Here is a 24480-nt window from a genome sequence, read left to right on the forward strand (position 1 = left end):
TTTCCTAATATCCAATCTAAACCTCCCCTGGCACAACTTGAGTCCATTTCCTCTTGTCCTATCACTAGTTACTTGGGAGAAGAGACCAACACCCTTGTCACCACAACCCCCTTTCAGTTTTCAGGTAGTTGTAGAGAGCGATAAGGTCTCTTCTCAGTCTCCTCTTCTCCAGACTAAACAACCCCAGTTCCCTCAGCCGCTCCTCATAAGACTTGTGCTCCAGACTCCTCACCAGCTTCGTTGCCCTTCTCTGGACACGCTCCAGCACCTCAACATCCTTCTTGTAGTGAGGGGCCCAAAACTGAACACAGTATTCAAGGTGCGGCCTCACCAGTGCCGAGTACAGGGACACAATCACTTCCCTACTCCTGCTGGCCACACTATTGCTGGTACAGGCCAGGACACTGTTGGCCTTCTTGGCCACCTGGGCACACTGCCAGCTCATGTTCAGCCAACTGTCAACCAGCACCCCCAGGTCCCTTTCCACCGGGCTGCTCTCCAGCCACTCCTCCCCAAGCCTGTAGCGTTGCACGGGGTTGTTGTGGCCGAAGTGCAGGACCCTGCACTTGGCCTTGTTAAACCTCATACAGTTGGCCTCTGCCCATCGATCCAGCCTGTCCAGATCCCTCTGCAGAGCCCTCCTACCCTCCAGCAGATCAACACTCCCAAACATTCAACTAATTCAACTAATAATTCAACTACTAAAAATTTCTGCCTACCTCCCCAGAAAATTTGCCACTTAGGTAAAAAAGGTACACACAGGATAGGCAAAATGATTGTCCTAAAATAAGTATTTATTTTCTCTTTAGGGTTGGAACGGCATATGTTTCTCTACGAATAAATAAGGATAGCACTACGCAGACTGTGATCAAAGAAGTGCTTCCGTTACTTGGAAGGCAGGTAAATGACAGATCATAAGCATGCCCCATATACCATCTGAGTGACCCTGAAGTGGGATATGTGTTTTTCTCTTTTGAAAAATTACAATCGTCCATGCATTGTTAATGTGAGTGTTGTTAATGTTTGGTTGATGTTCTCTTATGACTGGTAAGATGCTCAAAACTTTCTGCAGTCTTGATGGTAGACCTGGTTGCTGGTACTGGAAGTTACCATCAGTCTTTCTGGGTCAAGGAGATTTACTTGTATAAACACAATGGTTCTTCACATGCAGTATATTTTTTCTGGTTGTTTATGTCTTGAGATATTTAAAATATGCTTGTATGCAACTACACTGCTAATCTTACCGTGTTGGGAAACTGGCAATCACTGTTAGGATGATCATGCTTGTCTCTTACTTCTTTGCGCTGCTCTGCAAAGGAAGTCATAAAATCATAGCATATATCGAGCTGGAAGGGACCCATAAGGTTCATCGAGTCCAACTCTCTGCTCCTTGCAGGACTACCTAAAACTAATCCATATTTCTAAGATAGTCATCCAGATGCTCCTTGAACTCTGACAGGTTTGGCGCCATGACCACTTCCCTGTTCCAGTGACTGAACACCCTCTCAGTGAAGAACCTTCTCCTAAAGTGCAGTAGGAACTTCCTCTGATGCAGCTTCATTCCATTTCCTTGTGTCCTATCGCTGGTCACCAGAGAGAGGAGATCAGCAGCTCCTCCTCCTCTGCCCTGCTTGAGGAAGTTGTAGACTGCGATGAGGTCACCCCTCAGCCTCTCTTCTCCAAGCTGAACAAATCAAGTGACCTCAGCCACTCCTCATAAGTCTTGCCCTCAAGGCCTTTCACCATCTTGGTCACCCTTCTGTGGACACAGTCTAATAGTTTGATGTCCTTTTGTATTGAGGTGTCCAAAACTGCACAGAGGACTCAAGGTGAGATCACACCAGTGCAGTGTAGGGTTGGACAATCACCTCCCTTGACTGGTTCACTATGTCGAGCTTGATGAACCCCAGGACACACTTGGCCCTTTTGGCTGCCAGCACATGCTGTTGACATTCAGCTTGCCATCAGCCCAAAGCCCCAGATCTCTTCCCACGGGGCAGCCCTCCAGCCTCCCATCCCCCAATTTGTACATATAACCAGGATTAGCTTGTCCAGGTGGAGAATGTGGCAATTGCTCTTGTTAAATTTCATACAGTTGGTGATTGCCCAGCTCTCTGGTCTATCCATATCTCTCTGTAAGGCCTCTCTACCCTCGAGGGGATCCACAGCTCCTCCTAGTTTAGTATCACTGGCAAAATTACTTGATGTGCATTCAATTCCTACATCCAGATCATCTCTAAAAGCATTGAAGAGCGCTAGCCCTAAAGTTGAGCCCTGGGGAACCCACTGGTGGCTGGTTGCCAGCCTGATGTAAACCCATTTACTATAAGTCTTTGAGCCCGACCCATCAGCCAATTGCTCACACATCTTATTATGGACTTGCCTAGATGTGTGCTAGATATTTTGTCCACAAGGATACTGTGAGAGACAGTATGGAAAGTTTTGCTAAAATCCAAAAACACATCCACTGACTTCCCTTCGTCAACTAGATGGGTGACTGTCATAAAAGGAAATTAAGTTTCTTAAGCAGGACTTTTCCTTTGTGAACCTGTGCTAGCTATGACCAATGACTGTGTTGTCTCTCAAGTGTATTTCAATAACTCCCAGAATAACCATCTCCATAATTTTACCAGGCACTGAAGTGAGACTGACAGGCCTGTAATCACCCGAGTCTTCCTTCTTAGTTTTCTTGAAGATTGTGACATTTGCCAGCTTCCAGTTGACGAGGACCTCTCCAGACCCCCAAGACTGTTGAAAAATAATGAAGAGAGGTCCCGCAATGACTTTGGCCAGCTCTTTCAGTGCCCTGGGATGAATCTGATCAGACCCCATAGATTTATGTGCATCCAGCTGGAGCAGCAAGTCTCGAACAAGTTCAGGGTTGGCTGGGAGTTTATCGTTCCCCAAGTCACAGTCTTCCAACACAGGACTCTGGGGGTCCCAGGGCCCATCATCGGTGTTGAAGACAGAGGTGAAGAAGGCATTAAATGGCTCCGCTTTGTCTACATCCCTATTTGTGATGTGTCGGACCTTATCAAGTAACAGAACAATGTTATCTCTGATCCTTCTTTTGCTCTTAATTTATTTTTAAAAAACCTTTTTGTTGTCCTTCACATCAAGCTTTGTCCACATGAATTGTCTCCCTATGGTGACAAACAGTATCTCTGTAGTCCTCAAGAACTACAAGGAAGGACTCAAGGCTGAATGGCACGATGTTCTTTCACGTCTGCATTCCTTCCCACCTCATTGGAAATTATTAGATGCATCTTGTAATCCTGTAAATGCACATTTTCCTTGGAAGATGATCTCTTTTCAGTCTGCCTGTCTTTCTTACAGTTGATGCCAAGGTAGCATCACTTCTAGGAAACGTGTTAGTAGAATGTGTGCATGTGCCAAGGCACTGGCAGTCTCAATCAGACACACAGGTGTGGAGGCATGAAGCTGTAGCGTGCACACTTCATTCAGTAGCTGGGGCTTGTGAGCACACCAGCAGATCACCGTGCTTCCACTGCTCCGGGGAACAGCCATGCTCACAGTGGGGGACCAGCACCTTTTGTGGTTATATACAGGGTACATAGAAACATGCATGTGGCTAGCAATCTGCAGTAGGTGATAATTGTAGATCTCTGTGGAGGTGTACACAACTGTATAGTGCCTGCAGCTCATTTTGTGCTGTAAGATGGTTCTAGGATTTGATTTCAGTTCTTTTCATCAAGTGCTGTGGACTTTTTAACAAAGCTTGGAAAATCTTGGCTGAAGTCTTCTTTCATCTGAAAAAACTGTCAAACAGGATAGTTGGGTACTCTGGGAAAGATCTTCACATCCCTCCATTTGGGAAGCTAGTTTTAGCTTGTAAGAGACTTAATTCTTTGGCTCAACCGCAATTTCTCTGATACTGATAGTTTTTTAAAGGGTTTGCTCCCTTTTTGTGTATGAAGATGCACATACAGGAAATATCTTTTTAATATCCAGAATTTGCCTGTGCTGAAGATGCTCTCCAAGTCACTCTCATCAAATTTCAGGCAAAGCAAATGTAGTCAGTTAAGGCTGTTAACACCCCTGTTCATGACATGTAAAGAAAGACCATTCGTCCATCAGTGCCAGTGGAGAGCCCCAGGAGATGGGGACTGGTCAGCCTGCTTTTGCCAAGCCTGGTTCCTGGGCCATCTTCTCAAAGAGCAGGTTCACTCCCAGTCCTGCATGCTTTCTTTGGAAGGACACTCTGGAAATACCCTAGTTGAGCTGCTGGTCACTGAAAGCAGGTAGAGTTAACCATGCTTTGCAGGTGCCCTTTCACCATGGGGCTGCGAGGATGCCGGTATAGTTAAGGGCATGGGAGCCTAAAGCCATGCTTGAGAGGCTGAGTGTGTAAGTTGAAGATTGTTGCTGGTTTGGGAGGAGTGCGTTAGGGGAAGAACATCGTGGTTGATTTAAAAATATTTAATTTTCCATGCTCTGTGTGTGCAGTGTATAACATAACTTTAACATAAACATCTGACAAAATTGTATTTCATTCAGAAACTACATTTACATGTTGCATCTTTTGGCAGACGGAGTGCCTCCAGAATTTCAAATTGGTGGAAGTGCTTATGGGCAGTAAACAAGGTAAGTGAAGGAGCATTGGCCAAAGGCACATCTGTAACTGATCTTCTAGGTTTTTTTTTTTTCCCTTTTAACACAGTCACAGTTAATTTTTTACAATAAATGCCTTCACAAATGAAACATCACCATCGTGTTGAAGTACATAATCAGAAATGATGTTGGTTCTTTTCGGTCTTGTGCGTCCTGTGGCAATATGATTCCCTTCTGTTTCTTGATCATCACATAAAGATTAATTAGTGGTTTCTGGTGGGTATGGACACTTCAGCAAAGAGCCCTGTTTTGGGGAGCTGCCTTTAACTGACATAATTTTCTTAACTGCAGTTATTTACTAAAGATTAATTGTAAAGTTCAATTGGCTCCCTTCCTTCTCTCCTCTTTCCCCCTGACACTACCCCAAAAGAGCAAATCCAAATCCTGAGATAGTCCAAGGAGTATGTGTATGCATTATGAAGTACAGAAATTTGCAGCCCTAGCATTGCTGAAGATGTTTGTGATCCTGCAGGAGCTGAGCTGATGTCCTCCAAGTTCACATCCTTTTGTGCTTCATTATTTATAAGGCTGCATGGAGAGATAAATAAAGCCACGGAAGTAGTCTGATGATGCCCTGGCCACACCCGAGTAAATAACTTTGTAGTTCAAATACTGGCCTGATTCTTTGCTTTCTTTGTGAGCGTTATCAGTAATCTGTTTTATAAGGTTATTGTAGCCTTGTGAATGTCTTACCTTGGTTGGCTTCAGGTGCTCTGTTTTAAAGCATCATTTACAACCTCATTTTAGCTGGAAGTTGTTACAATTGTTTTAATATTTTAATAAAATACAGAAGTTGGTTATTACTGTAGTTGTCAAGGAATGTAGTTTTAAAGTTTTCTGTCAAACAGTTAGCTTGTTACCAAAGTACTGCTTGTCTTTTGAGCAGCTTCAAGCTGTTTCTTCCTTTTTTTAAAGGAGGCTGGTGTTTAAGAACTGTGAACAGAATCAGACTGTCAAAGTACCTACATGTTTTTGCTGTTGAACATTGAGTAGTTCAGGTCTGCATTTTTCTTTATGTTAATGTTAGTTGTACACAGAGTTGTGAATTTTCCCTAAAATTTTTTTAATTGTTTAATTGAGCCTGATAATAACTTGCAGTGCTTTCGAACATGATTAATGTTCTTGCTGTTTCTAGTTCAGCGCATGGTCTTGGACAATCAGGAACTGATTCTTAACAGACTCAAGGACATAAGAAAGGTAAATCTGAAAAAGAAACGTGATCCTTTTTCTATAGCAAGTAGGGAGTCCCCTTACTTACAGAAAAAGTAATCAATTACCCCCGCCTCCAGCTGGCTCACCTGTAGAGACGCGAAGCGCTTGGACTGAAGTTTGTTTCTGTTCGTATTATTCTCTAGGCGTAGAGGACTTGATTGCTAAGTTCAGAACTATGTGGGATTTGTTTCATGGTGTCTTTTTGCCAAATGTCACATCATTTATTTTTCTTTATTTTGGTAGACTTCAATACGTCAGATGAATCAAACAAGATTTTACGTTGTGGAAAACAGTAAATCCATTGTACGAGTAAATTTATTTGTTGGTGGCCTTCCACCTCAGCTTTCCCATGAAGAATACATAAATATTCTCAAGGATGAATTAGCTATCAAAAGTAAGTAAACAGGTGCATTTTGAGATATATTCACTTGTACAGAATAAAATGTAGTAGCATCTATTGCTCCTTTTTATTATGTTTTTTCATAACATTTTCTGACCTTCTTTGAAAAATCAGTCTACCTTGTACTCTCATAGAGGGCTTTTTTACTCATTTTAACATGTTCATGGTTGCATGAGAGATGTGACAGCTCATTGATTCACAGAACTATTATTACATTACTTGGGTTATATGTGACCACACCATTTTTTTTTAGTGAAAAAACATTACGTTTTAGAAGTGAACCATACATACTTCACACCATTCAAATTATGGCAGTGCAGTTGAATTCCCTGTGCGTGAATGTTCCTCGTCTTTATTAACCTCTGAAATTTTTTGCGTGGGCAGTCCTCCATGTTGTTCATGAGCTCTGTGCCCGTTCACGAAGAAGTATGAGCAGTGTGTGCACACACATATGGACAGGCACTCAGTGAAAATAATTTATTTTTCTTTTTCAAAGTGTAATTGATTTTTCGTAATATTCTTTAAACGAACGTGTTCTATAAACAGTCAGGAATGTGTCATGCTTTTTGTTTCAGGAAACGAAACATTTTTCCCAATCTTTTATGTAACTTAAAGAGGAATTAAACTTTAAATGCCAGAAGGAATTCATAGTCACCTTTTATGAAAATCAGTTTAGCTTTTCTAACTTGCAAAGTAAACTTAGGGGAAGGAAAGTGTTAGCTGGAGGTTCTCCCTATATTTATATAACTTTTAGTATTTATTTATATTATATTTATGTAACTTTAAAAAATATTTTAAATATTTACTCTAAATGTACCCAAAGTTTTATGTGTTTATATTTTTACTCTTTGCAGCAAATGTAATATCTGTGAGTCATGTTTATCAAGCACAAGGTAAGCATTAAGATTTTTAGTCTTGCAAACAATGTCTGTTTTCAAAACTGCAGCCTAACAGAGGCTCTAATCTCAGAGTATATTAGACTTATCGCATACGCAAAAAGCCTGTCAGATAAAATGTAACATGTATTTATGAAGAGCAATGGATTAGTGTCACCTCATTGAAAAAAATAAAACAGTTGGCTTCATGCCTCATGTACCAGAAAGTGTTAATATTTCATCATAAAAATGAGTTTTGAAGTTGCACTTCAACTGAATAGTCTAACACGACTGAACTGTTAAAAACCCCTCAAGTTCTCTCTTTATTTTGACTTCTAAAATACTAAAATTTGGTACTGCTTTTGAACTAGTGGGATTGTTTCACAGTCAGTGTTTCCTAGCACAGTGTCAAGTGGGCGAAGTCTGAAGAAAATCAGTACACTCATCTCTGCATTCTTCCTTGGAGCTAGTGCTTTACTTTTGCTGTACGAATTTTATTTCAGCAAGGTCGGAGAAGCTGTGAGGCTTCTGAGAGCTGGAGCAGCAGGGGCTCTGTGCAGCTTCAGTGTACTGGTCAGGTGGAGAACTTAGAAGTGGGAAAGCTGTCTTTTGTACGTTGAGGTGTCCATATCCAAGACGTTTCATGTCCTTTGGCAGGCTTAACTGTCACATGACCACTAAATGAATCTTTCTATAGCGTGCTTCCTTTGTGTATTTGCTGTCTCCACATGGCTAGTTAATAGTGACTATTACATTAATAGAATTACCTATTCTATACTAACAGAATGACCTAAGCCAACATAAAGATCTTAAATTGATTCTTAAAGCAAATCTTTGCTTGTAGTAATTCTTACTGAGATATTGTCAATGAATGGAACTACTGGATTTTAAATAATGAGACAGAAAATGAAACCTGATACCTTTGTCACTTCTACGTGATGAGAACAGCCTGTTATTTATGATAAAGAGTGTGGAAATAGGCCATACTTCTGAAGCCCAAAGGAAGTCTTTAAACATGCATCAGTTCTATGCTGCAGTTCTTCCTGTCTTCAAACTGCTTTGCTTTAACAGAAATCTGGGGTGTGCTTGGGGTTATGTAGGAAGGCTCAGAAACCAAAACAGCCCAATTCACTGATAACCAACAATCACAAGTGTTGCAGAGTAACTTTTACTGAATAATGTCCTGAGTAAACCTTTGCTGTGATATGATGATACTGAATGCCTAATAATAATAGAAAATAGAAAAAATACTTCTGATGCCTCTTTACAGGTGCTGTTGTACTCGAAATTTCGTGCTTTTCTGAAGCTGAAAGAATATATATGCTTGTTAAAGATACAACTGTCAATGACAAACCTCTGAATGCCGTAGTGATTCCTGAAGTTATGGTAAGAGATGGATTTGAATTTAAAATATGCCTTTAAAAGAAAAACAACTACCTAAGACTTTTTCTGCTGGAAGTAAATGAAAATGTATTTTATTCAAAGGAGCCATACAGTGAGTTTCTGTAAGTAGTGTGTTGAAAAAAAATACTTGAGAGCCTGTACTTCATGTATATGATATACTTCTGTGAGTTAAGTCACTTGCCCTGTTACTGTTGAGTTGTCAGGAATAACTATACAATTGTAGAAATGCATAACTATACAACTATAAAGGGGAGAAAACCAATTCTTTCCTCTTTGTTTGTTTTTATGATCAAAAAGTTAGTTGGGGTTTTAGTTTTAGCTGGTGTGTCTTAAAATCCTTACAACAACTTTGTTTTGGGGGCTAAATGTATTTCCTCACTAACCATGAGGTAAAGTACTACTGCTAATTTTTACATTTACCGCACTATGTAGCAGAAGGAGTTTGACTTTGTTTAAATGCTGCATTGTGGATTTGGAGGAAAATAGTCTTTTGAAAGACTTAGTGCAAGAGTCCTTTCACAAATTCAGGCTTGATTCTGATTTATTAACTTTTATGGTTACAAATCACTTTCTTATGAATCAGTTGGTTTGATAATAGGTTTCATGTTAACAAAGCAGATTCGGGGTGAAAAGAGGGAAATGGTTCACTGAGCAAAGTGATTTTTAACCAGGATGATGCAGGTTCTGTCCAAAAGAGAGTGTAGCTGTAGTCACTTTCTGCTGATCTGTTGTGTGTCTTGCGCTTACTATCTTTTTGGAGTTGCATTATGGCAAGTGAAGTGAGGATCTTGGTTTGACTTCTTAGAACTTCACAGAAGATTGAAAACTTTAAAAAATGCATTATTAGTGGGAACTATGAAACAGCTTTAGATGGGAGAGCCTCAAGTTCAGTAGTGATAGTTGCATGCTTACGTGCCTACTTATACCATTTAAAGAGTCCTATGCTTGTCAAAGTTTTCTGAAGGCAAAGTTATTTTTTCATATAAGCAGATACTAGTGGCAGTGCTTACATGAAACTGGCAGGATTAAAGACTAGCCCCCTCCAAAAAAAGTAAGCGCCTTGTTCTTACGCAGGCATAAGCATTACGTTTTGTGAGTTCCTTAGAAACCAAGGTCCCCCCTCATCCACACTAGGTTTCAGAGTTTCTGTTATCAGAAACAGAAGGCAGCGTGAAGATGGGACTGGTTTTGGATGCTTGTTTTCAGTGATTTTTAGACAAATGCATTATGAGCCTAGATTTGGTGCATGTTGTGTGTAGTTGAACATGCTCCACTGTTTACGTGTGTCTGGTTTTCTGACACTAGATACGTTTGAAGTGAACTTCTTGATGCAAGGAAAATATGGATAATGCTGTTATCTGATGCAAGTTTTAGAAACTCCAGTTCAAGGGACTACTAGGGATGAATTTCTAATATGTAAGAAGGAGAGAGGGGCTATACATGTGCACATACATTTTTTTTCCATTGCAGCATGTATTGTTTATATTTGGTCATCTCACTGAAATGAGCCAAGAGTTAATCTAAATAATATTTCAAATGTTGTTCATATGTTCTCTGGCCACCCAGCTTACGCTGTTCACTAATTACCCAGAGTAAACTAAGAAGAGATTGTTGGCCCTACTTTGGGTAGCAATTGTACTAGATGTCCTCCTGACGTACTTTCCAACCTAGATTATCCTTTTATGCTATGATACTATTAGCCTTTGTTTATACCTTATATATGTCAACATTTAAATACAGGACCAGGAAATAGAGCCACTGAGCACAATATTAAATTTATGTTGTGTTTGACATTCCTCTTGTGGGTGAAATACAAAGAAATTGGGGATGAAGGGCTAATGTTTAGTCTCAGAGGAAGAATGGGTGAAAAAACAAAGGCAATGGTGTTCTGGTTAATGAATGATTTTTCCAAATTGCAACTATTTAAGTTTTTATTTAAAAAAACCAACCAAACCAAACAATCCTTAAAAGTCATTAAAAGCACAGAAGTAAATTGGTGGTTAGCAGGTTGCTTGTCTTTCGTTTTCCCAAAGTGAGATTCGCTTATTCTACGTCTGATATGCCTTCTAAGGAGGAGACCTAGTTCTAGTCTGGCATGATCAGGTCTGCCAGAAGCAATTCATCCTCTTATTATCATTACTGAAATGTTTGAAAGCAGAATCAGTTTACACTAACTGCTTATCAGAAAGTCAAGTAATTAGTGTGATCAAATTTGTTGATCTATTGTGCTGTTTCATGAGCTCAGGCCTTTAAGAATTTAATCAAACACTTTTTCATTTCACAATATTCAAATAAATGAAAATATTCTCTTCATTGGAGTGTGAAAAAAATACAGTCTCTTACAAAGCTGTTTAGCTGCTGTGTTTTGGACATGGAGGCGCAGTTTGGTATCACTCTTTGGTAGCATCTCAAGGTGAAAGACATTGCAGGGCTGAATCTTTGAACTGAAAGATAGTTTACCAGAACTCCCTTTGCAGTACTGGCAAGCAAGGAAATCAGCAGAGAGTTGTCTGAGGCCAATATCAGCATGAAGTTGACAAGTTTTTGTGGCTTTATCACTAATGCCACTTACCAGAGGAGTGCCTTCTGACATAGGTTCCTTAAGAGTAGTAGAAAAAGATGTGTGAGTTTCCCAAATGGGTCAAACTTTCCATTTCATCACTCCACTAATTCCTCACACAAATGTGTCCAACTTAAAATCGTGATAGTTTAATGACTGTCTTAGCCAAAACACCATGAAAGGGTACTTTCCACTCTTCTTCCACTGCCGCAATTCCCTGAAAGGTAAAGACAAGGCTCGAGCTCCTGCGGTGTTGACCCAGCTGCGGCTGCAGTTGCATTGAGACACCTTGCAAGTCATTCCTCATCAGGTGCAATGAGTCCTTTCTGGCCAGGGTGGAGGAATTTGTGCTTGGGGCATCACAAGTCCTTGCACATGGGAGATGCTGCAGACCGCCAGCTTGCAAATGTTCAGTTTTACTTGTCACTTAGAGATATCTGCAGTTCCTGGAGGCCGCCCACCACCCTGGAAGATGTGCCATAGTTGTCATGCTGACAGGCCTGTGGCACAGAACGCCTTGTTCTGCTTTGTCGTGAGATGTGATTACACGGTACGCTCAATAGAAAGGGGATTAGCGTGGCTAATAAATATCTTTCCCCAGCCTGAAGCTGCGTTGCGCTAATCCTGATAAATTAAGCAATTCACAGTGGCTGTCAGAGTGTCTGAATCACACAGCCTCCTTCAGCTGTCTCTGAGAAACGAGCAATAAATTCCTTTCTGAACGCCAGCCAACACAAAACCCCTCTGCAGATTTCACTCCTCAAGCAGAGCACTGAAGCCAGGACTAAAGGGGGAAGGGAGTCCTTAGGCTGTGAGTCACACATCCCCTTCTGCCCAGTAACAAACTCATTTGTACGTCCCCACTGGGACTTTATTAAGGGACTAAAAAAAATTCTGCACCATAAGAGTACTACCCTTGTGGCCGTCTGTAATTGTAACGGAACGTGTGCTTTTCAGAAAGCAATGCAGCAGCCCTGCTCTGCTGTACAAACTATCACAGAGTTTTTAACCCCTACTGAAAAATAATTGTTGTCTTAGAAGCTGGCCTTTATCTAAGGATTTAGCAGAGTTTCCTACTCCTTTAATAGTTTGGGTTGGAAGGAACCTTTAGAGGTCATCTAGTCCAAACCCCTGCAGTGAGCAGGGACATCTTCAACTAGATCAGGTTGCTCAGAGCCCCAGCCAGCCCGACCTGGAATGTCTCCAGGGATGGGGCATCTACCACCTCTCTGGGCAATCTGTGCCAGTGGTTCACCACCCTCATTGTGGAAAAATTTCTTCCTTAGATCTACTCTAAATCTCCCTTCTTTTAGTTTAAAACCATTACCCCTCATCCTATCACTACAGGCCCTACTAAAAAGTCTGTCCCCATCTTTCTTACAAGCCCCCTTTAAGCACTGAGTAATAAAGCGTGATGATGGGAAGCAAGTTAACTGTAAGGCTAAGCACTTTCTAGAATACTTAAGTTTATTCTACATAGATGCGTCTAGTCCTAAGTAGGCATAGTTAGGTTTTACATTAGAAGATATTTGAACAAAGATGGTTTTGAGAGGTAGGACTGCTCAGTTTACACTACATACAAATACTTCGTTAGTGCCAGGCATTCTCCACAGCTACCTGTAAGTCTTAGTGGCATTCACGGTAAATGTTTCACTTTTTTTTTTACAATATTGACACTTGACAATTAGGAAATTTAGATGGCAGTTTTGTAGAAACTGTAAATATATATTTGCAACAGTATACATTTACTTGGGTAAGATCTAGGACGACTTTCCAAAACACGGCTGTGCTTTTGAGTGCCTTGGAGTTTACCGCATCTCCAAAATCATTGTGATTTCCTGAAGTTCCTTGTAAATTATTTTAGTTACTTCGTTTTAAACCCAGTGCATTAGAACTTGCCTGTAAAAGCAAGTAATATAAAACATGTGTTCAACATGTCACTTCTAAATGTCCAAACTCGGTATTTTTAGAAACTGACTTCCTGAAGGAGAAAAGGTAATCAAATGTTCTTATCCACATTCAAGTAAGGTATTTGTTTTACTTGAATGTTCTTTTCTCACATTCTTTCTTGAAAAAGTTTCTGTTTACACAGAGCTGCAGAACTGAGTATTTTTTCTGTCTATTATCCCTTACCCCCCTTTTTTTAAAACCTCACAAGTTTTAGGACATTGGACCAAGCCTGCAGTTTCAGAACCGTATTGTTCAGAAAGTTGAAATGACTGGTGGTGAAATTTAGGTAGGAAAAAAGCTTTGAAGAGGAAGAAATGGGAAATGGTCACATGGGAAGGTAGGGCAGAGTAGAAACTGGGACAAGGAGTGCAGGAGCGGAACAGTTTGCTCTGTTACCCATGGGACGTGGTGTTTCCATTCAGAGCAGCTCTGCCTTTTGTTGCTTGTGGGATTTTCAAGGGACCATTCATAATGGGATATGACAGATGATGGTGCAGGAACTGATGGAGAAGCGAGAAGGGCTTTACTTCTGGAAAAGCCACAGCTCTGCTTACTATTTTTATTAATGCCTGAGATGGCTCAAGGGCAGGAAATCCACTTCTCTCGTTGGGATGTGTGGATCCTTGAGCTGTTGACCTTACAATTCAAGAAGTCTTTCCTTTTTGTGACAGTGGCATGCATTGTTTCCCTTAGACTTCCTTTGCTGGCTACAAATATCCTTTCCCTGTGCTTAATGGAAATCTATTACCCTTGTTGTGTGTTGGACATGCTTTGAATAATTGCTTCCCCTTTTCCAATAAAGCCTGAATATGGAGGTGAGAGGTGTTTTGACCTAGCAGTCATCACAGTGTAGCGTGAAGGTGGCTCCTTTGGAGAAAGCTGTGTGCAGCTTTGCAGCCTCTGACTTGCCAACCTAGTTGTTTTGCCAGCAGTGAAACCTTTGCAGTAAAACAAAATTTTGAGGTTCTTCTGGCTCTTTGTCAGCCAAAGTAGCCCTTGTTTGGCTAATTTTTTTTTTTTTTTTTTTTTGAGAAAACATTTGTATTTTTAAACTGAATGTCTCTGGTAGAATCTAAAGCACAAGGAAGGAAGGGGCAAGAGAAGTGTGTGCCTGCTCCACCAACCTTCTTACCTGCTTAGTGTTCCTCTTCCCAGTGTGTTTTCTGTTTGTGCTGGTGAGTCACGCTGGATGGCAGAGGGCATTTCTCATGCAGGCAGTGACACAGAGGAGAATGATTTTTATGTGCTTGTGGGTGTCTTGATACCTCTGGCAGGGCTTGACTTGCAGAGGATTAGCACCCAGCTCTTTTAGGAAAGCATAATTTGAGGAAACCCCAAACGATCATTTGTTTATAAGCATCCAGATCAGCTCACAGATGGACAATGGTCTGGGCTATCACAGCATGAGACTCCAGTTTGCGTCCCCCCAAAGTGACTCATTAATTTGCCCCAATTTCTCCATTCTTCACCTTAGTTCATGCTCTCTGGTGGTTGCTCGTAGACAGCAGCCGACAGGCTCTCTGGATACCGTCTACTCCCCTCTGTAGCTGTTGGTATCTCTCTGCATGTTTGCACGCTGCGGTCATGCTGCTGCCTCACCGCCCCCGAATCATTCTCGTCTAAATTGACTTATATTTAGCACTGTTGTTCTGTTCCCTGAATCCATTCTGTCAGCTGCGTGACAAATTGCTGTACCCTGAATGCTGTCCAATTTGTAAATACAAATTAGCGCGATTTAGGGACTGTGGCAAACGTTTCTGTTTTGACGCAGGCTCATTGAAATGCCCAATGGACTTTTCCAGCGCCCACCTGCCCCACAGCCCTGTGGCAGGATGGATGAAAGGTGTGCTGGCATTTTCTGACCTTTGTAGAACCATTTACAAATCAATTTGTGGAATGATTTATGGGCTAGCTGGCTGAAAAACAGTCCCAAGGGGTGCTTCTGGTGGCTGGAAGTTTTGGGTGGCTGGAAGTTTTGGCCTCCAGTGAGGCTGGAGGTATCGCAGCCCATGGAGCACCCCAGGATATCCCTCCTTTGCTCAGTGCAGTGGCTTCCTTTGGAGTGGTTTCTGGGTGAGTACCAGGCTCCCCCACAGCATGCTGTGCTTTGAGACCCCTTTCAGCAGCAGCTTCAGTAGAGGGGTGAGGATCGTAAGATACTGGCACCAAATCCTCCTGATTTAAATATTTTAAATACATATTTTTAAAAGAAGCTTTCAACCTCTTATTTCATTGAGAGAGGTATGCCAGTGTCTGCCCTGAACACCCTGGTTTTGAGACATTTTGTCCTTGTAAATTAACATGTATTCTAAGCCAACCACAAAACTTAAGACAAATGTTTCAGTTATTTTGGGGAGAAGTTCTCTCTTTGCAAGTAAAGTGTTTGAATTGTACATGACTGTGGAAAGTACCTTACCCCTCACACTATTCTTTGGCATAGACTGTTTACTGAAAACGTGTAGGAAGGACTACTTACAGTGCCTTTGTTTTTAACATTAAGCTCTCAACTGTGTAGCTGGTGTGGGTTAAGGAAACTTCAGTTCACAGAAAAACAAGATCAGCCGCTAATCTGTCCGTTGTCTAGACATTGAATCTTTATCAAATATTTTATCAAAACTAAGCATCAAGGAAGCATCAGGAAATACTTCTAAGATGCAGTAGTAATTTTCCTGCCTAGTCATGGTTTTGACTAATCCTTTTTCTTGTCTTCTTTCAGGCTTCCAAGATACCACAGAACTGCTGCCCACTTCTTGTATTTGTGAATCCAAAAAGCGGTGGTCTAAAAGGTCGGGATCTGCTGTACAGTTTTAGAAAGCTGCTAAACCCACATCAGGTCTTTGAACTTACCAATGGTGGCCCACTGCCTGGGTAAGCCATCATATTTTTAAATTTTTTCTATTATCAGATTCACTTCTTATGAAGATCTAAATTGTTTCTGTTCTGTGCCTGAAGACCAGAGCAGTGGATCACTCTTTCTGACTGGTTCTCACTGTGAAAACAGATTTAAACTTTGAAGTTCTCTAAATATAGTAGTTCCTGATGTATATGCTTGTGTCAAGTCTAATAGAGTCCAGTTCTGGGGAAGCCACATGCACTTTACAGTAACACAGTTTTAATAATTATTAAAAATAAAAAGATTTTGTAATGGAATGGGGATGGAAAAAGAAATGTCACATTGCCTGATGAGGGCTCATTTTTGCTTTTATTTCCTTTGGTGTTTCATGGGAACTTAACAGGAAAGTATAATGAAATTTTCTATCTTGACTCTTGAAACTTGGCCACAATTGCAGAATTAGTAGGGCCTGCCTGATCACAGCTGCAACATTTCTAAATACAAGAAACAGAACATAATGTGCTTGTAGAGAGGCAGGAACCAATTATTTGATTTAATCAACACCACTTTGTTACCAGCTTCATAAAACTGAAAGTGATGGTTGTAGCCTACTTGAAGTAGCCTCATTCCTTCACTAGTGCTTTAACAGAGAACTGTCATGACAAGCTCTTCAAAACCAAAGCCTTCATGGAAGAAAACGCAGTTCATGCAGGAGGCAAGAAAAACAAGCTGCACAAACTGAAGTTTTTTGTCAGAACTGTGTAATTCTGTTGTCTTTCTAATGCAGTTCAAGCTGCAACTTCAGTAATTAATTCATTTTGTTTTGCCTGTGGAATCCTTCTATAGCTTTATGGCAAAATGCTTCCACTTGTTCATTGCTTCTTGTGCAATGGGAAATAAAAATTCCTTTGCAGGGTATCTTGGTATGTAGGGTGAAAAGCCACAAAAGGTAAGAGTGACCAGGAAGATAGTACTATGATGAAGATAATGAACTATGAGTCCCATGACTAAGTAAAAAAATCAAAACACCACTAATCAACATCTCCACCAGGACTTAGAGAGTTATAGATACTCACATTGAAATTATGAATAATTAGATCTCTGTGTCTTTGGTTAAAAAGGAATTGATTAACAATTTAACTCTAGCTGTGAAGCATCTTAGAAGAGTGTGGATTTCACGCTTTTTAAACAGCTTTATCTAAATGTTCCTATTTTTACATTCACTTTGTTCAAGTTGATCCTGAAACTGATGGTGTGAGCGGGGTGGGGTCCAATAATAATAATATGTTATCTTAAACAGCTTATTAAGAGGCTTCGCTTTTTCTGTACTATGTTGTAACATTTCTTCTCCCTTTTGCTTATGTTTCTCAACGGAGTTTTCACACGTTCTCTAAAGTGCCCTCCTTCCGAGTGCTGGTGTGCGGAGGGGACGGCACCGTTGGCTGGGTCCTTGGTGCACTGGAGGAGATCAGGCACAAGTTGGTGTGCTCAGAGCCCTCAGTGGCCATCTTACCTTTAGGAACAGGTGAGAACCACAGGGAGCACCGTTCTTCTTCTGAGGGCAGAAGTCCTCAGAACGGTTATCTTCATTTATCCATCTGACAAACGCAGTTTTGCAGTGGAGATGCCATGACTGAGTACTGGCCTGTGTTGGAGAGCAAATCTAGTATCAGCTTTTCAGGGTAATGTCAGTCATGCTTTCTGAAGGAAAAATGAGTTGGCAAGGGTGTGGGTGTGTGAGAGTGGGCAGGACTATAAGAGGGTAAAATATTCTGCCCCTAACAAGCACAGGTGCATCTACCATTGCTGTAAACCAGTGAACTCGTCTGCTCCCTGACTTCTCAATTCCGTAACAGAATTTTCCATCACTTTTTGCGATAACTTTTCAGATAAGACAGCGTATCTCTACACATGCAACCACAACAACACTTAGATATTTTTTCAGCTTGTTAACTTTTCAGCCCAATCTAACTACTTCTGTAGTAGTTAGCCTTGTTTGGACCACCTTAATGTGATTTGATTTATAAAACAAGGCTGATGCACTTTTTGATGCTTTTAGCTAACTTCTGAAATGCAGTCATATTTTGGGTTTTTCATTGTTGGCCAGGTAATGACTTAGGGAGGGTCTTGCGCTGGGGAGCTGGATACAGTGGGGAGGATCCCTACTCGATTTTGGTTTCCGTGGATGAGGCGGACGACGTTCTTATGGATCGCTGGACTATCCTTTTGGATGCAGAAGAGCCAGCTGAAGGTGCAGAGAATGGTGTTGCAGAACCTGAGCCTCCAAAGGTGAGCTGAGAACTGTTTGGGTTTGATTCTTTGGAACTGTTCTAGTGAAAATCATAGAGAAGGTAGGTATTGACATAGTTTGATCTTTTATTGCTCGCCTATCTTTGAGCTTGGGCCTTACTGAGCTATTTCTTAGTGAACACAGCATACATCTGGATCTAGTGCTTCAGTTTTGGTAAGACTGATTGGCTGCAGAACACACTTTGTAGCTGTTTGGCAAAAAGTATCTGATAGAGATTAATGAAAAGATTCAAGTGACAAAGGCATACCTATTTGCTTCAGTTGGAAAGAAATTTATTTCTCAAATAAGAAAAGCGTTTTGAAGGAAAGCCAAACACTTTCCAGAACACCAGTGAAACTGGAGTGTCAACCAAAAAACACACACCCCCAAAGTACTTTCATCTTTCCTTTGACAGTTTAAAAAATCACTATAAGTTGCTAGCATATACAGGAAGTAAATCCTTCCATCATCTTGCTGCCATTGCATGTCTATATATGTGGCATAGTTTTATTTTGGTATCTGTTTTATTTTTTTGGAGTGAAAGTCCCTGTCCCTTGGTTCATATTACTTGTTTCTGTTTAGGAAAATAAAAATGTTGATTGTGGATGGTGACATCAGAGCTTTGTGTGGATCCTTGTTCTGTTTATCTTCAGACAAAAACAAAGAAATTGGACAAAGGGGTGGCAAAAAGAAGTAGGAAATTATAATAATGGTAGCAATTGTCTAAGATTTTAGTCCAGTAGCTGGAAAATCCTTGTTATTATGTGTCAGTTGGAGGATTTAAGTTGCTCAATTTCCAGCTATTTTTCACCTGTTGGAGACAGACTTGATTTGCCCTCAGTGCCTAATTGGCTTTTTAAAGGTGAAGGGTGGGAGAGTCAAGGACTAGGATAGAAAAGCTGTGGAATGAAGTGGCATGCAAAGGAAGAATTAATTGCAGAAGTGGTTGAAATCTGTAGAAATTTGAGATTGGCATATACAGGGAGCTCTTCAAAATGTAGCTGAGTTGGTGAAATCAAGTTCTTCACTCATCTGGTATAAGCTGGTCACCTTCCAAAGTAAGGAAGAGGTTCTTCCCAATGATGTCATGATAAATCCATGGCTGATGGCAAACATAATGGTAGCATTAGTATTCAGCAACTTGTGTAGTTATTGCATAGAATCACTTAGAGAAGTTGAGTTGATTTTATTTCTGCATTTGTTTTTATTTCTGCCTTATTATGCTTGTTACTTGCAATTAAGATTAAATTAAATTTTGAAGTTTCTGATACCTTGGAAATAATGACTACACATGTCAACAATTGTCTGTACAGCTTTATTTTTAGTGCAGTGTTTCTGGAAAATGTTTTCCAGAATCTGTCAAGATACAAATTACTTGGAAGGATCATCTGCAAATCTTGCTTTTATTGAAAAATTTTGGAACCTCTTCATTTATAAACATGAGGAGGAAATAATACAATTTTTTTTTTGTCAGATTGTACAGATGAACAATTACTGTGGTCTTGGCATTGATGCAGAGTTGAGCTTGGACTTTCATCATGCTAGAGAAGAAGAACCAGGGAAATTTAATAGCAGGTAATCCTGGGGAAACCAGGGGTGAAGGGCAAACTCTGTGGTATTCTACAACTTCCAACTTACATTATGGTTGATAATCTTGAAATGGTACAGATAGCCACAGACAATATTGCCTGAGGCAGAGCTGGCACAGGGAAGAGTTAAGATAACCACGAAGTCATAGACACAGAATTTGGGGGGTTTGTTTGGTTTTCTTTCTTTTTTTTTCCCCTCCTCTTGTTTTTTTCCCCCTTTACCAAGAGAGAACACCAAACTAGTTTTTAGAAGCCATGTCATTATTATTCAGTATACTTATTTGCCAGTAACTGCAGTGTTGAAATCAGTGAAATTTTGAGGCAGTGTAAATATCTCTTATTCAAAGCTTTTAGCAGGAGGGAGGGCAGTGCTGCTATGTGAAGCAATAAACACACTGTTCAGAGCTTCTTTGTACCTTTCCCACCTTTGCTTAGTGCTGTGGTAGCACCTGTGTGCTAGTAATAAGGATAAAAAAAAAATCTCTATATCTCAGATGAGGCTGTGTGATTAAAAAGGCGTGGAGAGAGACCTTCCTCCTTTCTGACATGCAGATCAATCAATAATAGTACTTTTTCTTCTTCCCATAATCACTGAAATTGATGAGAAAAAGAAATCACATTTGTGTACTTAATCAGTAATCCCTTGTAGAAACTGTTAACTGTCTGCTTCCCCCCATGTTTGTGAGTAAATGTCCTCTAAATTGTGTCTTGGTTGCCAGAGAGAGTTACAGCCAGTTCAACTATGCAATATTCAAATCCCAACTATTACAAATATTATCTGACTGGTTATGAGTGTAATGTGTAATCCCACCTATCTTGTAGTGTTCAGTCTATCATTACAGGCATTGCTCATATTTTTTTCTTTAAAATGGAATAATACGGGATATTGCTTGTGGTACGTAGGTTACTATTAGGCACTGGTTTGCATTTGCAATCCACTGGATTAAAAACATCATAAGTAGTAAAATTGGGCAATAAGTTTTTATATAGCAGTGCCGATTCTAGTGTATAAAACTGTTCTGGATTTACTTGTGCAATTAATATAACATAAGAGTTACGTTCATTCTTCCTTTAAAACATACGACTTTTGACTTTGCAAAGCTGCAGCACTTTAAAATATGTGTCCTTTTCTTACTGCCACTGTATTTAATGGCTATACTTCAACTTCTATTGCCCTGTGTGCTTTCCATCCCTTGAATCTTTGTCTCGATTCACAGTGTGCAGCACCTGCAGTGCAGCGGGTGATGACTTGGTACCATTCTTGCAGACCTTTTACGTGCATATTTGGACACCGTGCAGGCAGGGTGTCTTGAAGGGTGTGTGGGAAAGAAGAGGTAATTTTTTTTTTGTAAATCTGAAGGGCTGTATATTTCTGTGATTCGAGATCTGGAAGAGAAATGTGAAATTATGAATTGATAACTAAGGTGCGGTTTTTGCAGGAGACAAAGAGCCTGTGCAGGTTAACAGTGCTGGCACATGATTGTTGCCTTTCACTGCCTGTGATGATTGTTATAATTGCTGGCTTTACCTTTTCCCAGGATATGCAAGTGCACGCTCCTTAATCATTATCAGTAATTTAACTCAGAAGGGTGGCCACTTAATGCCAGATGCAACAGCTGCTGGCATGTGAACTGGCTGCTCTTGTATGCAGAACAGAAAGTTTCAGGTTGTGGAAACAGAAATTGCAGGTAGCCCTTGGAAGAAAAGTGGTCTTGAGTGCTCTTCTGAATCAAGACCTTAAGCTGGTAAATGCCCGGAGAGCTGTGTGCTCTCTGGCCTCACGCTGTAGAGTCGGTTTACAAACTCAGGACTCCTTACCTTTGGTTAGCAGCTCACAGTGCAATGATGACTTCCCTGCAGGGAGTTTAGTGCTGAACTTGCCTCACAGGGCAACAGAAATAGTGTATGTTGTGGCAGTGATGGTTTTTATGTTGTTGAGTGCCAAGCTATGTGATTTTTTTTCACAGTGTAGAGCTTTAGGATCAGGGTATCTGCCTTCATTCTCCCATTCCCATGGGATCCTGGAGCAGTCTTCAGCCTATTACGGAAGAGATCTCATCTTGTTTGTGCCATCCAAAATTGGCAGGAGATTGCTGTGGCAGGCAGTCTCCAGGATGCAAGGTTAGGCAGAGAGTATATCCTGCATGATTTAACGTGAGCTGAGAATTGTTGTGCAAAGAGAGAGAACCGTTCTCTCTCTTGGTGGGGAGAAGGTTTGAAAAGTATTGGTTGGTTGATTTGTTGGTTGTGGGTTTTAAAATGCTACAACGGCTACTGTCTAAGGCACTTTTTCCATCTTGGGTCCTCTGTATGTGAACCTGTTAAAGTTCTTTCCCAGTCAGTAAGATCACCCTAATAAAAAGACCCAAATGTATGCTAATTATTGGTGAGAGCTCTTAGCTTTTGCAGTGGTGGTTTCCCACCCAGTGGTGGGCTTGTTGAATTGCAGGACTAGATAAAAGCTAGTAATTTCGTTTTGCTTGATAGCTTTCCATGCTGTGTGCTGCAGTTCGGAGAGTTTTGCTTCGGAGAGATGTCACCTAGCTGTTTACTAGTGCTCATGGGAAATTGCAATTCATTTTAAAACGCCTGGCATACAGATTTCTTATCCATCACCTGTAAAAAAAAGATTTCTACAAACTTACCCTTCTGGATGTGCAGCAGTTGGCAAGACGTCTGAGAAGTCTGGCTTTCTGCATCAGCTCACTTGATGACTCTTGAGGACTGGGTTATTTATGTTTTCATGAAAGCTTGGAAAGCTGTTACTGATGGTCTTGATTCCTCTGGCCACCAGAGGTGCTTGCTGCTTGGGCAACAACCACAGACTTGATTAAACTAACAGTGTAAGTTGATGTTATGTTGTGTCCCTGAGTCTGTGGAGACTTGTTCATGGGACTTTTTAAGAGTGAAGAGTGTTTTTCAGTTTGCTCTATCAAGGATAAATACAGGATTGCAATACTTTAAAAACACTTGTTTACTTTCATAATCCATGAAACTGGTCCTATATAGGATCACCTTTTAACTCTATCTATTCTGAGATATACAATTAGCTAAACTGAATAATTAGTCCAACCTTCTGAATGTCCCTCGGGAAAGGTGTATGTAGCTTTATGGATGTAGCCAGTGGGGCATCAGGTAGTATGTGAATTTTTGCTATACTTGTAGTGCATCTTTTTTAGAAAAACAAACAAAAGGATGATTCCTGAGCTGTGTAGGTCAAATCCCCAAACTTACCGAGCAATAGGACATTACTTTGATATCTGTACTCTAGAGAGCCTTCCACATAATTCTGGGATGACATAATGATGCAAGTTTTATAGCCGAGCTGATGCAAGGACTCACTGGCTCCCGTGGGAATGGATAACCTGCATGTAACGCCTTGCCCTCCTCTCTCATCCCCATCAGTGTCATCTACGGCAGTGACTGCAGTGTGAGTCTCACCTGATACAAACCTTGATTTCCTTCGGCACAAATAAGGTGTTGGAGACTGCTCCAAGGACAGCTTCTTCCTTCCTGCCTTGCTCATTTGCTGTGGTGAAACTGCTGTCTGTAGAATGTATCTAACCAAGGGTTTGCTTTAGGAGATGCTTATTCTTTCTACCCAAGTGAGCAAACTAGTATGTTATTGGCTACTCCTAGCAGGAGGCTGACAGCATTCACTGGCACTTTCTCCCCAAATCACGTCCCACATGTAGATGTGCACAAAAGAGTGGTGATTCTCTCTAGTGGTGGATATTTATGTTTGTATGTTTAACACAAAGATCACCCTCCCAAGCCTGGCTGGCCATTTCAATCATAAAATCTTTCAGTCACCTTCAAAACCATTGGGTAGGAATTGGCATGGTAACATTACAGAAATCAGTTTGTTCATTCTTACTTGGTCTCAATGTCCTAATAAGACATAAATGGAATGGAACACGTATGCAAGAACGGAGTGATAGGATTTAATCTCTGATGGATTTACCCTCTGTTGTGCCTCACGGGGTGCTGTATCCAATGTCTCTGGATCCTGTGAACCTCAGTGGTCCGTAAGTATTTCTTAGAAGTCATGTAATTCCAGGCTGTGTCTGCAGTTATGGCTCTGTGTCATATTCTTTCAGTTTCTGCAGGCTTCCTTCTTCGTGCAACAAAAATTAGTACTTCTTGGGGATATTTAAAGTATTGTCTTTCCTACAAATATTCTGTTATTTTTCACTTGTAACCGAATCAGTCAAAACCTGTCTTAGCATAGACACATCTTATTGTCATGTCTGGAGTAGAAGCATATGTTAAGCATATGTTAAATGGTGTTACATCAGGTACCTTTAATTTGGTGCCGTTTAAAACTGTTAGCATGTAGGACTAATCATTCCCAATGTAATAATTTAAAAGAACTGAACAGTCTCTGTCTGAAGAGTTGACTGTAACCCACACACTAAACTGGCTGTCTTTCCCACCTGAATGTCTACAACATTTAAACATAATGCTAGAGAGATTTTGCAGAGTTGGATTCCAATGACACCCATGTGTTAGTCAGGTCAAATAATAGAAATTTATGCTTTTTATTTTAAGGTTGCCCTGAGGGCCATATATCCAAAGGTTTCCTTTATAGAAGAAAATACTGTGTGTGTTTAACTAACATGTGTTTACGTTATTCTTAAAATATTTTGACATTTCTAGAGATGCCATAAAATCTTCCTCATCTTTTTTTACTCTAAAATTAGAGATGTTAGAGCGTTGTCACACATTAAGATGA

General features: G+C 40.6%; 1 protein-coding gene across 1 annotated transcript in view; it reads left to right on the forward strand.

The window, feature by feature from the left end:
- The window catches only part of DGKQ (diacylglycerol kinase theta), a gene marked incomplete at both ends in the record, with an annotated part of 91574 nt that overhangs the window by 62654 nt on the left and 4440 nt on the right, over window positions 1-24480 (forward strand). The window contains 10 exons of the mRNA XM_082013229.1: window positions 810-900; window positions 4551-4605; window positions 5768-5829; window positions 6088-6238; window positions 7099-7137; window positions 8390-8505; window positions 15750-15901; window positions 17243-17391; window positions 17974-18155; window positions 19631-19731. Coding sequence (XP_081869355.1) covers window positions 810-900; window positions 4551-4605; window positions 5768-5829; window positions 6088-6238; window positions 7099-7137; window positions 8390-8505; window positions 15750-15901; window positions 17243-17391; window positions 17974-18155; window positions 19631-19731 — 1098 coding nt within the window. The remainder of the gene's footprint in view (window positions 1-809; window positions 901-4550; window positions 4606-5767; window positions 5830-6087; window positions 6239-7098; window positions 7138-8389; window positions 8506-15749; window positions 15902-17242; window positions 17392-17973; window positions 18156-19630; window positions 19732-24480) is intronic.

Source organism: Phaethon aethereus, assembly GCF_964289735.1.
Source record: "Phaethon aethereus genome assembly, chromosome: Z".
In the NCBI taxonomy this organism is placed as follows: domain Eukaryota; kingdom Metazoa; phylum Chordata; class Aves; order Phaethontiformes; family Phaethontidae; genus Phaethon; species Phaethon aethereus.